General features: G+C 44.2%; 1 protein-coding gene across 1 annotated transcript in view; it reads left to right on the forward strand.

Moving 5' to 3' along the window:
• The first annotated feature begins 10,333 nt into the window (after positions 1 to 10,333).
• arhgef2a (Rho guanine nucleotide exchange factor (GEF) 2a) overlaps positions 10,334 to 16,940 on the forward strand; it is a 134,784-nt gene continuing 128,177 nt past the window's right edge. Inside the window, exon 1 of the mRNA XM_083646542.1 lies at positions 10,334 to 10,457. Within this exon, the coding sequence (XP_083502668.1) occupies positions 10,395 to 10,457 (63 nt within the window). The 5' untranslated portion in view covers positions 10,334 to 10,394. The remainder of the gene's footprint in view (positions 10,458 to 16,940) is intronic.

Raw genomic sequence — 16,940 nt, forward strand, 5'->3', positions numbered from 1 at the left:
TGTTTCACTCTCTCCTTACCCTAACACCCCCCCCCCCTCTCTCTCACACACACACACACACACACTTGAGAGAGAAGGGCTATCAATAAGGGTGCTTTCACACTGGCGCCCTGGTACCGTTCCCGAGCACACTTTTTTAATAGTATTTATTTTTGAGCAGGGAACAGTCAGTGTACTTTACAGTTATAATTATAATTAAAGGACGGCTTTACCGTGGGGAATATGAATATATATTAAATCTCACGCCCCTAAGGTTTTAGAATCCGTTGAAATTTTTGAAATTGGAGCTTCACTGCCTGACAGTGAAGGCATCTCTCACATTTTTAGGGAAGCCGGATGACGCGTTACGCGTCACCCGGCTTCCCTCCCCGCTTGCGGAACTTGAGCGCCTATGAACTACAAGTCTTGTGAGCCATGGTCCCGCCTCTAGAGGTCCTCCACGCCCCTTCAGAGCTCTCGACGAAAAGCAAAAGGCAGCCATCTTGTTCACCCGCGTAGCATACTGTAGCTAGGTTAGCTTTCCATAGCTCCTTGCCAAGAGACCATATCTCTGGAACGGAAGCACCAAAAGACACGGGACTGGCGGCATTGGAAAGCTCGTCAAATTTTACATCTAGTAGTAGGTGAGTTGAAGTAAGGAAATCAACGCTGAGCAATGTACCCATTTTTACCCATTTTTACAGAAAATAGTTACAACATCAGATGCGCGTAACTCCTACGAAAATGCCTTAAAATGCATGAATTTTTTTTTATGAAGACATCTCCCGACATATATACTACCGTTTACATTTGGTGCAATTTTATTTTCGATTTATTTTCGATTTTTTCTTGTTCTCTTGTTTTATTGTCGAAGCCTTCTTCTTCTTCTTTGACTTTTATGGCGGTTGGCAAACATATATGTGCATTACCGCCACCTACTGGAGTTTGATATCAGCCAAATGCCTGAGGGGTGGGCATGTAAACGAAGGCCACGCGAGCCCAGTGCATTGTGGGAAATGTAGTATTTCGGGTCCCCGCACCCGCCCCTCCCCTCCACCACCCCCCCCCCTCCACACAGAGTGGATTTCTGGTGATATCTCTGGCGGGAAACAACCAATTTCAAAAATTTCAACGGATTCGAAAACCTTAGGGGCGTGAGATTTAATATATATTCATATTCCCCACGGTAAAGCCGGCCTTTAAATGTTCTTTTTTAACAGTGAGACCCAAGGTCCAGAACGTTTGATGAGTGTGAATGTTGCATTCCGTTGGGAACCGTGATAGGGTCCACTTGAAAAGGTGGTCTGGGGAACGCTTTGGCATACCTGGGTACGGAACACTTGCAAATGTGAACGCCACACACATGGGCAAGGATACACTCCACGCGTAGTTGATGACACAAGTGCACAGTGTTCTGTTCTGTTCCCGAGCGTGGAAGAAATGTTGTAATGTGAAAGCTGACCAGCGGGGGGCACCATATAGAAAATCCAAATTTTGTCCCAATGTATTGTAAACAGATTTTACAGTAATGAAACACTACTGTGAACAAATGTGCAGTAGAGACACTGTGAAAAGAAACAGTAAAACACTACTGTAAACAAATATACAGTAATAAAATAACACTGTGAAAAGAAACAGAGTAAATAAAATGGTACTGTAAATACATTTTAAAATAAAGAAACCACTACTGTGAATACAAGCACTGTAGTTCCACTGTGAATATAATTACAGTAAATTAATGGCTACTTGCTGCCAGTAAGTTACTGTAAATTTCACAGTAAATGTTTCACAGTCTGCACTGAATAGACAGGGCCTGGGGTAACCAGCCTACACTGAATAGACAGGGCCTGTGGATTAACCAGTCTACACTGAATAGACAGGGCCTGGAGTAACCAGCCTACACTGAATAGACAGGGCCTGTGGATTAACCAGTCTACACTGAATTAGTGCTGCACGATTAATCGAATCACAATCGCAATCGCGATGTCAGCACGTGCGATTACATAACCGCAAAAGTGTGCGATTATTTTATTTTTTTCACGTCTTTTTGAGTGTGTGTGTGTGTGTGTGAGAGCCTCCTCTAAACTAACGTTACACGCGACGCAGCAAACACACGTTTCTCTGCCATCACACTGGGCATCAATACTAGCGGGAGACTTCTCCCATGCACTCCCGCAAATAAGTAATGTTATGTGCAGCAAGGTTACATATTATCTACCGAGAGGGCGAGAGAGAACATCCATGATCACTAACAGCAAGCTATGCTAATAACTAGCTAGCCGTTCGTTCAGAAACGCATGTAAACAGCCGTGTGATCAGTGAGAATGTCAGTAAAATAAGGAGAGAGCTGCAGGTGCTTATGCAGAACTAGTGCGCGATTAAGTACACAGTGGGGATGACCCGCTGTGATGAAGAATATAACGAGATTAACACGGTTGATAGCAAAACACTGTCGCAGCTGCCAGCACTGGCAGCATCACCTCCAGGCTAGCTAACTAGCCTGTCACATGACGCCTTCATGGTCCCTCGTTAAAAGTCTGCAGATGCACGTTCTCACCTCTCTCTCTCAAGAAGCGTCACGTGAGTGTGGCGTTTAAGGCCATCTGTCGCTACAAAATAAATAAACGGGGTGTATCATTCATTAGTATTGCTGGACAGACATGTAACTAACTTTGCAACTTTGCTGAGCCATCTTCTATGTGCTGTAACACAGTGCAGTTTCTATTTGACTGGTGTTTCTTTTTTACATGTTTGGGACAGGCAAATGTCTCAAAATGTTTTATTTTTTTGTAAAGATAATTTAATTTCAAATTGTTTTATTTTTTTAGTTTTAATATATTTTAAATTGTAACATATTTCATGTATTTTAGTCTGTGATATGTGAAACCGTGGTATTTTTGTCCAAGGTTATCATACCGTCAAAAACTCATGCCGGCACATCCCTAGATACCTCTTGTTTATTATATCGCAATCACAATCGCAATCGCAATATTGTCCACCCTAATCGCTAATCGCACCTTTTCCCCAAATTGTGCAGCACTACACTGAATAGACAGGGCCTGTGGATTAACCAGTCTACACTGAATAGACAGGGCCTGTGGAGTAACCAGTATACACTGAATAGACAGGGCCTGTGGATTAACCAGTCTACACTGAATAGACGGCCTGGAGTAACCAGCCTACACTGACTAGACAGGGCCTGTGGAGTAACCATGTCTACACTGAATAGACAGGGCCTGTGGATTAACCAGTCTACATTGAATAGACAGGGCCTGGAGTAACCAGTCTACACTGAATAGACAGGGCCTGGAGTAACCAGCCTACACTGAATAGACAGGGCCTGTGGAGTAACCAGCCTACACTGAATAGACAGGGCCTGGAGTAACCAGTCTACACTGAATAGACAGGGCCTGTGGAGTAACCAGCCTACACTGAATAGACAGGGCCTGTGGAGTAGCCAGTCTACACTGAATAGACAGGGCCTGTGGAGTAACCAGTCTACACTGAATAGACAGGGCCTGTGGAGTAACCAGTCTACACTGAATAGACAGTAAATACATTTTAAAATAAAGAAACCACTACTGTGAATACAAGCACTGTAGTTCCACTGTGAATATAATTACAGTAAATTAATGGCTACTTGCTGCCAGTAAGTTACTGTAAATTTCACAGTAAATGTTTCACAGTCTACACTGAATAGACAGGGCCTGGAGTAACCAGTCTACACTGAATAGACAGGGCCTGGAGTAACCAGCCTACACTGAATAGGCAGGGCCTGTGGATTAACCAGTCTACACTGAATAGACAGGGCCTGTGGATTAACCAGTATACACTTAATAGACAGGGCCTGTGTAGTAACCAGTCTACACTGAATAGATGGCCTGGAGTAACCAGCCTACACTGAATAGACAGGGCCTGTGGAGTAACCAGTCTACACTGAATAGACAGGGCCTGTGGATTAACCAGTCTACATTGAATAGACAGGGCCTGGAGTAACCAGCCTACACTGAATAGACAGGGCCTGTGGAGTAAACAGCCTACACTGAATAGACAGGGCCTGTGGAGTAACCAGCCTACACTGAATAGACAGGGCCTGTGGAGTAACCAGCATACACTGAATAGACAGGGCCTGTGGAGTAACCAGCCTACACTGAATAGACAGGGCCTGGAGTAACCAGTCTACACTGAATAGACAGGGCCTGTGGAGTAACCAGCCTACACTGAATAGACAGGGCCTGTGGAGTAACGATTCTACACTGAATAGACAGGGCCTGTGGAGTAACCAGTCTACACTGAATAGACAGGGCCTGTGTAGTAACCAGTCTACACTGAATAGACAGGGCCTGTGGAGTAACCAGTCTACACTGAATAGACAGGGCCTGTGGATTAACCAGTCTACACTGAATAGACAGGGCATGTGGAGTAACCAGTCTACACTGAATAGACAGGGCCTGTGGAGTAACCAGTCTACACTGAATAGACAGGGCCTGTGGATTAACCAGTCTACATTGAATAGACAGGGCCTGTGGAGTAACCAGCCTACACTGAATAGACCGGGCCTGTGGCGTAACCAGTCTACACTGAATAGACAGGGCCTGTGGAGTAACCAGTCTACACTGAATAGACAGGGCCTGTGGAGTAACCAGTCTACACTGAATAGACAGGGCCTGTGGAATAACCAGTCTACACTGAATAGACAGGGCCTGTGGATTAACCAGTCTACACTGAATAGACAGGGCCTGTGGATTAACCAGTCTACATTGAATAGACAGGGTCTGTGGAGTAACCAGTCTACACTGAATAGACAGGGCCTGTGGGAGTGGCCATTTCCAAATGCTTGTGGCATGATGTGAGGTTCTGTCATTGGCCTACATACTGTATGTGACACGGACTGGTAATTTGAGTACAAAGTAGGCAGAGGTCATTTTTCAGTTTTTTACAGATTATGAAACTACAGACTGTAAGCTTTCAAATGATGTGTCACACATCAAAATCTGAAAATAATTGAAGAAGATATGCTTATTTGAATGTTGGTACACCTCAAATCAAGTTTCCTAGAAAATCAACCTGAAAGGTGAGTACTTTTCAGCCCTGGGCCAGCCAGGTAATGGCGGAGTGAACAATAGCTGCTCATTTACATTAACCACTCCCCATCCACTCCAGTTGTCATCACTGTCACAGGTCCCCAGCAAAAAGGGGGATACTTATTTTCACTATAATTCCATCCACAAGTAACATAATGATAGAATGTAGGGCTATTTTGGTCATGGGTTTCATACACTTTCTGTAATAAAACATCTAAAAGCAAAACTCTTATCAAATGGGGGTCCGTGGTCCAATTTTTGTCAGTTAGGGATCCTTGATGTGAAAAAGTTTGAGAATCCACTCTCTTAAGTGACCTTGACCTTTTCTTTAAAGTTGCAAGTAAGCAGATTCCAGGCATATTGGGATAAATTAATGAAAAACTTTAGTGTCATTGTACTTGGAACAATAGAATGAATAATATAATAATAATAATATACCCAGCAAAAGTACTTTTACTTTACAATTGATGCTGAATATTCTTGCAATTTCTATGGACTATAAAAATAAACAATCTGTCATTTATTTTATCATTGCACATATACCATTTAATAAGACTACTATAAAAAATAAATTAACTTCTGGGGCAACGTTACACAGCCACTAACACCACCAGCACATCAGCGTTAGCTTGTTAGCTGCTGTGACTTAATCTGTTACTGCATAAGTACTACATAAGTGTAACCGTTCAAGTGAATTTATGTCATATTCATGGTAAACACGAGCCCTCTTGCAAGCAGCAACACACACGGTTTTAACATTTTAGTAGCGGGGAGTGAGCATTGATAAGAAGCGACAACTAGTCAATTGTTCCATTGCAACAGTGCACAAGAGACCGGCCATTTTGGGGCGCAACAAACCTCTGTGCTATAGACCAAATCACCGTGACGTCACCATGTAAACAACATTTACTTCCGGGTACCACTTCGGGATGGCGCCAGGTTTAAATTTGCGTGTTGTCAAATAAATGCTGTCAAACTCTTGTTGTTTTCGGCCGACTACTTTCAATTTAAATGTTCAAACGGTTGGTAAACATGCTTGTCCGACGTATCTAGGCTTTCTTCTGTGTTTGTTTCATGTAGTGTTAGCTAGCTAATAACGTTTGTTTACAACTGTCAAACTCGCTGTTTTTTTGCAGACTCGTTAACGTTACGTTACAGACAGAGGCTACTGACGCCGCTCGGATACAGCTCGGAACCCGGATGTTGTAGCTGTAGTAAGCCTGTGCCGCCGAATCCAGAGTTCTCTTTGCTCATGTTTGCCCTTTGCAGAGGGAATTTAGAATAATCCAAATATTGACCCGCTCTTTATGGTCACTGGACACCCAACAACACAACACGAACAAACCATTTTTGTCTTCTTTGTCTGTTTTTGTCTTCAACACGTCAGTTTGTGCGGAGGTAGTCTCGGCTCCCAGACGTTTGGTGAGCTGCGCCACCAAACGTCTGGGAATTTCACTGTCAGAAACCGTGTCTCCGAGCCCGGCGATTCTCGCCGGCAGCAGACACGCCTACATTTATTATTAGAATTTTATTTGGTAGCGGCAATGCCATTTATCATAGTCCTAACACAGAGCATGAAGCTGATATGCTCCAAACAAAATTTATAGCTGTGGTTTATTTTACAATCATTTTTCCTACCCGGAAGTGGTCCGCTTGCTACTGTGAAGTCATCAGCAGGCTCTGTAACGTTAGCCTGGGAAGTCGGGCTTATCGCTGGGGAAAAGACCTCTAGCCGCCGGGGCCGGATGAAACACGTCCTATTAACAGGTTATGTTTGTTTCTAAGTGATTCATATGTTTCTCCGCAAATGCGACGATGTTTTGCGAGACACCGGTTCTGCATGAGAACTGCCCCCAGAAAGCAGGCCCGCCCACAACACTCATGATTGGTTCTCCGATGCAAGGCTTCCAACAGCGCCACCTAACGTTATGCAAAGATTTAAATAGTAATATTCTCAGTCTTACAGGAGTGAAACGGATTAAAGGAGAATTTCGTTTTTTTACACCACGGTCCTCATTTCCAGTTTAGAATATGATGTTTTACTCACCGAAATAGTTTCGCGTCATTCGGATGCCCAGGGAAGATTTTGAGCTCCGAGTACACTCTTCAAACAGGCTAGAACCGCTAGAACGTGAGCCCACGGGGCATTCTGCACGGCAGTGCACGCGCTCTCTAAATGACACTTTTTCTGTCAGATCATGGTTCATTAGGGTTGTAAATATAATTATCTAGCTAATAGCTAGAAGCTAGGCTAACAACAACACCGCAGTCAGTGTTGATCTGCCCCGGATGGGGTTACAGTGCGTATCGTCCCCCTCTGTGAAACCACTTCTTCAGAGAAACCACAGAAGGGGGACGATACGCACTGTAACCCGGTTTCGGTGAGTAAAACATCATATTCTAAACTGGAAATGAGGACCGTGGTGTAAAAAACCGAAATTCTCCTTTAACTCATTGAATGCCATGGACGGACATGTTCGTCATTTCAAATAGTAACGTAGAGTGCCAAGGACGGACATGTTCGTCAATTGCGTTTTTTGACGGTGGGGCGTCGATCAAAGCCTTCTGCCTCTCCTGTACAAATATTATAGCTATTGGAGGTCTATAACCTATTTTACAGAACCCTTAGGTGGCGACAGTGCTCTCCACATAACAGAAAGGCAAGGAAAAAACAAAGAAGAAGTCGTTATGGAAACGGAAATCGCATCGCATCCGTATGCATCGATATGCTGAAGCACGTTACTGCAGCTGTGCCTGCAGCAGCCAATCTGCTCCCACAATTGAGGCGCTCCGTGTCGGTTGCGACAGCACATCCGCACATCCACACCGTGGAGTTGTTATTCTCAACTGGAAGCATCGTTGCCGGTGACAAACACACGCGGAACGCTGTAAAAAAGCTGGATGTCGCGCACAGCAAACTCAGCAGAGAGCCACCACAGACAGGAGGAGGAGTGTGCAGTTGAGGCGAGGCGAGGCGGGGCGGGGCGGGGCGGGGGGGGGGGGGGGGGGGGCACGCAGAGCAGCACGCAACACCCAGACAGACCCAGGCAGCAGGACAGGATTGACAAACGCAAGCCAGAATATCCGATGCCCACCAGCAGCAAGCTTCAGAGTCAGTGACGTGCTTGAAATGTTTAATTTCACAAAAGGCCAATTATCTCAGCTTCTAGAAAAAAATTGCTGTTTTTGGATGAATCAAGCTATTTTCTCCGGCTCATAACTAAAGAACGGAAAATGGGATCAATATACTTTTTTTTGCAGATGATAGAATAGAGTCTCATCGTTCTTTGTGCGTGTTCAGTGTTTACATAGTAATATCACACAATATTCTGTGGGCCTCGAGAAATCACTGAAAACGCTCTGAAACTCTGGCACTGGGAGCGTCCGTTCTCCAAAAGTGGCTGGCACTCAATGAGTTAAGACTGAGGGCTGAGTCTAGTGCGGAGGTAACCGGAACCAGGGGTAACCGGAAGTAAATGTAAACATCCCCGCTGATTTGGTCTATTGTCTGTTGTTTTCTGCGCCAAAATGGCCGTGGTGCTGTTGTAAACTGTCGCTTCTTTCCTTCAATACTCTTTGTTAGTGTTTGACTCTCCACACATCAGAACGCGATAAAACATACTAAAACTCACGTCCAACCATAACTAGATGGTCGCACAGTCCCTAAAACAGAAACAAGACGTAACGTTAGTTAGGGATCGTGATTAAACTCACCTAGGACTACTAGGAGGAAAAGCCAGAAGTGTTCTGCACTGCCTGCATCAGTAAAGTTCCCATAACGAACGTGTCTTTTTGTTGTCTGCGTTCCGTCTGTCTTGTGAATAAAATCTGTCCTCCATGTTGTCAGATGAAGTGGCCGGACTGCACTCGTCTCGCAGATAAAGTCTCAATCATTTTAAACCACACAGACTGTCCTCAGTGGCTCTCCATGTTGTCAGTTGTAAACAGAGCTTTGCACCCCGCCCCCATCTAACAACACGCTGGATTCTATTGATGTGGCTCATTGGCCGAAACTCTAAACAATAGCAGACATTAGCCAGTGAAACGCCGCATGCAAATGAATAGAGACAGTCCGCATGTCTGGGAACGCCCATACAGGCTCTAGGAACGCCCACAATAGACGCTGGGTTAGCTGGCTCAGCCTGGCTGGGGGCGTGGTCAGGGTGGGGTAAATCCTCCCGTTCTATCCATTCAGCAAAGTTAGAATTTAGCTGATAGCCCAGCCCAGGCAGACACGATCGGGGATTTAACCACCGCAGTAAACGCACATCTGAGCAGACGTCTTGTGTTCTGCTCTAGAACCCCCAAACCTGTAGTTTAGAGCCGCAGCACCGTCTTTTGGTGAGTCAGCCCATGAGATATATCGGCGGTTTTACCCCACTCGCGCGCCAGCCGTTTAACATTTTGTGGGCGTTCCCAGACATGCGGACTGTCTCTATACCAGCCGTGTCCAGAGAGAAGTAATTTCTCTCTCAGTCAGTTTTTATCTACAAAATATACCTATTTACTGATTCTAAAATGACTCCATTTTATGTGGAATGGATAGTTCATCCTCTTCTTTGTGTACTAATGGAAAAAAACGAAAACAACATTTTTCACAAAACAACCTTTCACCTGCCGAGTTTGTAGTGAAAAAACCAGTCCGTGTCATCAGTAGATATGTATGTTTCCTAATCCAGTTTCAGTTCCCAGTTTGAAATGAGGTTTTCATTGTCATACTTGCCGCTACTTCCTATTGCCTATATTCTTAATAAGAGCTAGCCTACTCTAAAATGTAAATGTTTTGTACACGTTTAAATGTTCAAATGTGCAAAGTTCAGACCTGCAGTTTATAACAGGAATTTGCGGTGATTTTAGATAGGCTACGGTTTTGTGTATGTGTACATGCATGAGTACATGTTTCTCTCTGTGTGTGTTTGTCTGTGTCTCTGTGTTTCTCTTTCACTGTGTCAGTGTGTGTGTGCGTGTGCGCATGTGTGTGTGAGGGGGCGGTGATGCTTGAGTCAGATTTCCTGCAGGGGAATCAGCAGCAGAAGCAGAGAGCTGCTGGATGAGTGAGGAAATGCTCTGGTAGACTGTTAGACTGAAGCTTAACTTAGCTGACTGGATATTTAGACTGAAGCTTAACTTGGCTGACGGGATATTTAGACTGAAGCTTAACTTGGCTGACGGGATATTTAGACTGAAGCTTAACTTAGCTGACTCGATATTTAGACTGAAACTTAACTTGGCTGACGGGATATTTAGACTGAGGCTTAGCAGACTCTGTATCTGATCTCAGCTTGCTGACTGGCTCAGGGATCAAGGCTGTGGCTGTAAGGAAACTTCACCATGTCCAGAGTTACGGATTTGTCCAAACTCCGACAGGAGAGGACGAGAGAGATCAGTCAGAGGGTGAGTTGGCATTATGTTCACTGACTATAGTAACGTTAGCCTGTAACATTACATCCAGTGACAGTGCACTGACTATAGTAGTGTTAACCTGTAACATTACAGCCAATGACAGTGACACTAATGTTAGCCTGTAATATTACAGCCAATGACAGTAACACTAACGTTAGCCTGTAACATTACAGCCAGAGACAGTAACTACAGTAACGTTAGCCTATAACGTTACAGCCAGAGACAGTAACTACAGTAACGTTAGCCTGTAACGTTACAGCCAGTGACAGTAACTACAGTAACGTTAGCCCGTAACGTTACAGCCAGTGACAGTAACTACAGTAACGTTAGCCCGTAACGTTACAGCCAGTGACAGTAACTACAGTAACGTTAGCCTGGAACATTACAGCCAATGACAGTGACACTAATGTTAGCCTGTAACATTATAGACAGTGACAGTGACACTAACTATAGTAACATTAACCTGTAATATTATAGCCAGTAACAGTGACACTAAGTATAGTAACGTTAGCCTGTAACATTACAGCCAGTGACAGTGACACTAACGTTAGCCTTTAGCTTTACAGCCAGTAACAGTGACACTAACTATAGTAACATTACAGTAACATTACAGTCAGTGACAGCGACCTTAACGTTAGCCTGTAACATTACAGCCAGTGAGACTAACGGTCACGTAGCAGACAGCTGGCTGGCTACATGACTGTGTGCCTGCCGACCATAATGTTTTAAGAGCACCACACCCGCTCCTTTTCAGGAAGTTGCGCAAATGCAGTGAATTCATTTAGAAGAGGAAGAGGCTCACTTATTGCCTAACACTAGTCTCTCTCCCTTCCCTCTCTCCCCCCACCCCCTCTCTCCCCACTCTTTCTCTCTCTCTCCTCTACCTCTCTCACTCTCTTTCTCCACTCTCTCCCTCCCTCTCTCTCCCAGTCCCACCCACTCTTTCTCCACTCTCTTTCTCCACTCTCTCTCCCAGTCCCACCCACTCTTTCTCCACTCTCTCCCTCCCTCTTTCTCCCAGTCCCACCCACTCTTTCTCTACTCTCTCCCTCCCTCTCCCTCTCCCTCCCAGTCCCACCCACTCTCTCTTTACCTCTCTCCCTCTCATCTCTCTCTCTGGGATCTGAAAGATGACGATGTGGTAAATACACATCAGTAAATGGGCTAAATCTACTGTTGGATGTGTTTACACATTCTCTTATGTGCAAGTTTGATTTATTATTATTTTCTACCTGTAAGAATGTTCTGTTAGTTTGGAGCTATTTTCGGACAGATGTTATTGACTAATAACTTAAAATCCATAAATCAATTATAAAAATCAACCATAAATGAACTGGGTTTTGGTATTAGAGTTGATTGTATTCATGTGAACATAACATAACTGAGGTTTTCCCAACATCAGTGGAATGGGCTGCTGACATTAGTAGATTCAGTCACTACCTGTTTGTTTGACTTTGTGCCTATATGTCCTTCTTGTATAAGAGCACTAGAAGACTGATGTGTCCAGATGTTTCCAGTCATAGCTTCTACTTGTGATAAACCCTATGTGACGTGAACCAGGGATTCAGATCAACCTTCTGGTCACAAGCACAGGGTTTTGGCAGAGGAAGAAAGCTGTAGTTCCTCCAATGGCCACTTGAGGCTGGCTCCAAAAGGAAGTCATTCCCTGTTAACCCCCATGTTAAAATGCCCAGGATTAAGGAAAACAGGATTAAGCATCGTTACAGCCTGCTTCAAAAAAGGATTTTGGTCTCTATAGCTAATTTCACCTGTAAAAAACACCTGTAGCCGGCGTATTTCTATATAATTCACCTGTTTAGAATTTAAAGTTTAAAATAGATGATAGGAAAGACTATGTTTTAGGCGTGATTGACAGGCCACCTGTCCAGTGATTGTGCATCTTGTCCATCACGGACCAATAGCAGGTGGAGCTATGGCCCTGGTCTCGTGCCGTCTCACGTGAACTGCGCAAGGACCCAAAGATAGCAATGGCTACACGTCCATAAACCAATGGGTGATGTCACACTGACACTGTCCCTGCTTCCATAGCCAGAAAGGCTACGACCTACACCACTGTACACTAACCCTAACCCTACACCACTGCCCAATGAATGGATACAAATGAATACATTGTACGTCTAATGTAGATGTGATAATGGTCTCTGTGTGTGTGTGTTCACACAGTATGCTTGATGCTGAATGCTCGACTATAGCAACTGTTGCCATAGCGATGGCAGTGGGTTGGCTACTGCTTTCTTTGGCAAAGTAGAAGGCTTAAAAAACCCTTGGCCTGCTAGCACCTTACAAACCACAAGCACGCACACACTCACACACACACACACACACACACACGCGCACACACCCACACACACCCTGGAGCCAGTGTTTGTTAATAGCCGCAGTGTGTCATGCATATTTGAATCACATATGGCACATATGATATGACTCTAGCACTAGGAAGGAGGTGATATTTACTTCCCATAAAGGTCCAATGATATTTAGATCTGCTGATTGGGGAGGCCATGGAAAGTGTTCACGAAACCAGCAGTCTGTACCCTACTGGGGCAGTGTACCCTACCACGGAGGTGTGTAGTCTACCGGGGTGTAGCAGCCTGCTTTCTGCTCTGTGTCTGCGTTGTGTTGTGTTTAGGGATGCAAACTTTATTCAATTTCCTTATCGACTGATCAGTCCCGTTAATGATCAATTAATCGATTAATCATTATGTAAAAAAAGAGCTTTTGACATAGAAAATAAAAAATGTGGGTTTTTACACCTGTCAGCAAACTTGTGCTGTATTTCATCATTATGAATGAATGTTTTTGGGTGTAATTCTCCTACAGTATGCTACGTCCCCGATTTCCGGGGACAGTCCCCATTTTTGGGGACTTGGGCTGTCCCCGAAAATGTCCCCGATTTTCTACTCCCCATCCACGGTCTACATTACTGTCTTTCAGAGGCTCTAGCTAATTTTAAATCTATAATGAAGATACTTTAAACTAGAAGACCTAAGGCATCCATTGGTCCCAACCATATCATTCTATATGGTGGCGGCGACACGGTCTGGTGCGTTTGTCCACGTGCACTTTTGTTTGTTTGTTTGTCTTTTGAGATCGGTTTTTTCAGTTTTTTTGTACACACAGTATTAAGAATTACACCTGCTGTCCTCCAGGATGGATTTACAGCCATAATACCACCTCCGTGTCGCAATATCGACACGGTAACCACCAGAACAAGGAAGCGGGGTAAGAAAGGGGGTGCCCGGACTTGGTTCAAGAAGAAGCCTTTTAGGCAACCTTTACCATCTATTATGCTCGGCAATGTTCAGAGCATACGCAGCAAAGCTGATGAACTCCGAGCCTGCGTGCAGTACCTCTCTGACTACCGTCAATCATGCCTGATCTGTCTGTGGGAAACCTGGCTCACAGAGAACGACCACGACTCGGCTGCTGAGCTGGAGGGCTTCACCTTGGTAAGAGCGGACGGCGACAAACTCTGGCAAGAGCAAAGGAGGCGGCGTATGTGCTCTTATCAATAGTACTGTAACCCTGCCCACATCACAGTGAAGCACAGAATATGCACGAAGGACATTGGACTTTTGGCGATTAATTTAAGACCCTACTACCTCCCCTGCAAAATACACCAGATATGTATTTTTGTCGTCTATATTGCTCCCTCAGTTGACGTCAAGGAAGCCGCCAGCATCATGGGCGACCTGGTAGCACAGGCTGAAGCAAAGTCGCCTGATGTGGCCAAGCTAATTCTTGGGGATTTTAATATGTGCAGTCTGACTGAACTTCTACCGGCATACCATCAATACGTGACATGCCCCACCCGGGGGGATGCCTGCCTCGACCGCTGCTATGGGAACGTGGAAAAAGCCTATTATGCCAAGGCTCTACCAGGGCTAGGGAGCTCAGACCACAGCATGATTCGGCTCATCCCTGCCTACCAACCCCGGCTGCGCCGAGAAAAGACACGCAAAATTGAAGCCAAGTGCTGGACCAGCGAGGCAACCGCTGCCTTGAATGACTGTCTACACCGCACGGAGTGGGAGATCATAACGGCCTCATATGAGGATCTTAATGATGCAGCGCTTGCTGTATCAAGTTATATCACATTTTGTGAGGACCTAATAATCCCCAAAAAAACAGTAAAACTACACTTAGAACAACCTCACAGTTTTGTGAAAATAGTGTTCATTGATTTCAGCAGTGCATTCAACACCATTCAACCTCACCTGCTGGTGAGCAAGCTGATGGATTATAATGTGAATCCTAGGCTTATTAGTTGGATTAATGATTTTCTTTTGAACCGCTCTCAGCAGGTCCGTTTTAACATAGCGGTTTCTCTCCTAAAATTAATCAACACAGGAGCCCCCCAGGGCTGTGTTCTGTCTTCCATACTGTACATATTGTACACCAATGAGTGTCAAGCTTTAGGCTCCACTCACACTTACTTTAAGTATGCAGACGACACAGCCCTGGTGGGGTTCCTCAAATCTGACGATGCTTCCCTGAGCAGCTTTGAGGAAGAGGTGGAGCACTTCAGCAAATGGTGCTCTGACAACTTCCTTCAGGTCAATGTGACCAAAACAAAGGAAATGGTCATAGACTTCAGGCGGAGTGGAGGAGAAGTCCCACCCACCCTTGGTAACGAGGCACCGATTGAAAGAGTTAGGACCTATAAATATCTAGGGATAGAAATTGATGATTGATGCAAAGATCTCATTCTGGGCAAGGGCGAGCGCATCATCCATGACCCTGCTCACCCCTTACACAGCAAGTTCCAACTCAGCCACCGGGGCAAAGGAAGGATGCTGCAAAGGAAAATTAGAACCACGAGGTTCAGCAAGTCCTTTATTCCATCTGCAATCAGAGTGCTAAATGAACAAGACAGCACAAAAAGTAAACGTAAAACCTAATAGCCTGTTTTCTGTTTCTTTTTCCCTCCTTTTAATATGTTAGGGTGATGATAACTACCTGTATGCACAGTGCACTGTAGCCTCATGTTTTATCTTGTGTGTGTGTGTGTGTGTGTGTGTGTGTGTGTGTGTGTGTGTGTGTGTGCTGCATGGAGACATGTAGTGCACAAAACTGAAATTTCTAGGTCTCGTGATTTAATGTTTTTATGCTTTTACATGTTTTATTTTTGCACCTTCGATGTCTTCATGTGATTTATGGTTTATTATTATGTTTCTATATGTTTCTATGTTTGCACCTCTGACCACCTGAATTTCCCTATGGGATAATAAAGTTTACCTTGACATATGTTACTCATTTAGTGCAATGTCCAAATGTCAAACGTTTTTGACATTTTCTATGGTGTTCCTTAAGTTCTTGGTGTCTTAATGTGATATTTTGGAGGGACATCAGTCAGTTTATTACAGGACATAGTCATAGATAATAATATTGGATATTTTAATGATATATTGACTGCAGAACTGGAAATGTCCCGAGTTTCATCTCAGAAATCTGGTCACCTTATCCTACAGTGGACTTTTTGCCTGCTTGCTTGACTTTCTTTTTCCTCTGTATTAGCGTTGAAAGGTAAATCATTTCAGCAAAAAATAAAAAAAATGGCACATAGCCTCCATTGTCGATGAATCAGTTAATACTTATTTGAGCGATCAAATTTTTAACAATTGATTAATCGATTGTCTTAATCATTAACATCCCTAGTTGTGTTGTGAATGAGGGAGACACACACGGTAACTGGGATCTGTGGGGTTTACTGTGAAACGGTTTCACACACCATGTAGTCACATATGCATCTCTCCATACTACAAAAAGAATAACAGAAAGCTCCCATGAAACACATGCCCTACAGCATGAAACACAATAAATGTCACATGACCTACAGCATGAAACACAGTAAACATCACATGACCTACAGCATGAAACACAGTAAACATCACATGACCTACAGCATGAAACACAGTAAACATCACATGACCTACAGCATGAAACATAGTAAACATCACATGACCTACAGCATGAAACATAGTAAACATCACATGACCTACAGCTACGACACGACAGTTAAAGCAAGCAGCTCATGCTGCCTATTGACCCACGGAGCTACTGTAAACAAAGGCACAGAGCGGCTAGCACAAGGCTAATTAGCTTAGCAAACGTAAATATAACGATTTGAAATCAAAATGACAAACATCCACACAATGGAGGCTAGACCAACAGGTTCGTTAGCACATTATAATAATACTCTATGTAGCACCATAGTGTAGTTTTTAACCAAAGAAAAAGTAAATATAAAGTAAAGGAAAGAGCAGGTGAGCATCTCGTGGTTACTTACAAATGCCGAACAGCCAATCGTCACTAGTTATGCAAATACAAGACTGAAGCTTTGTTCCCGCTGTGTAGCAGCAGAAAACAAGTTAACTCAAGTTTTATTGAACAAGATGCACTTATTCACACTTTCGATCGCCTCTAGTGAAAGAGAGAAACGGCCGAGTTGAG

Source organism: Poromitra crassiceps, assembly GCF_964638095.1.
Source record: "Poromitra crassiceps genome assembly, chromosome: 11".
In the NCBI taxonomy this organism is placed as follows: domain Eukaryota; kingdom Metazoa; phylum Chordata; class Actinopteri; order Beryciformes; family Melamphaidae; genus Poromitra; species Poromitra crassiceps.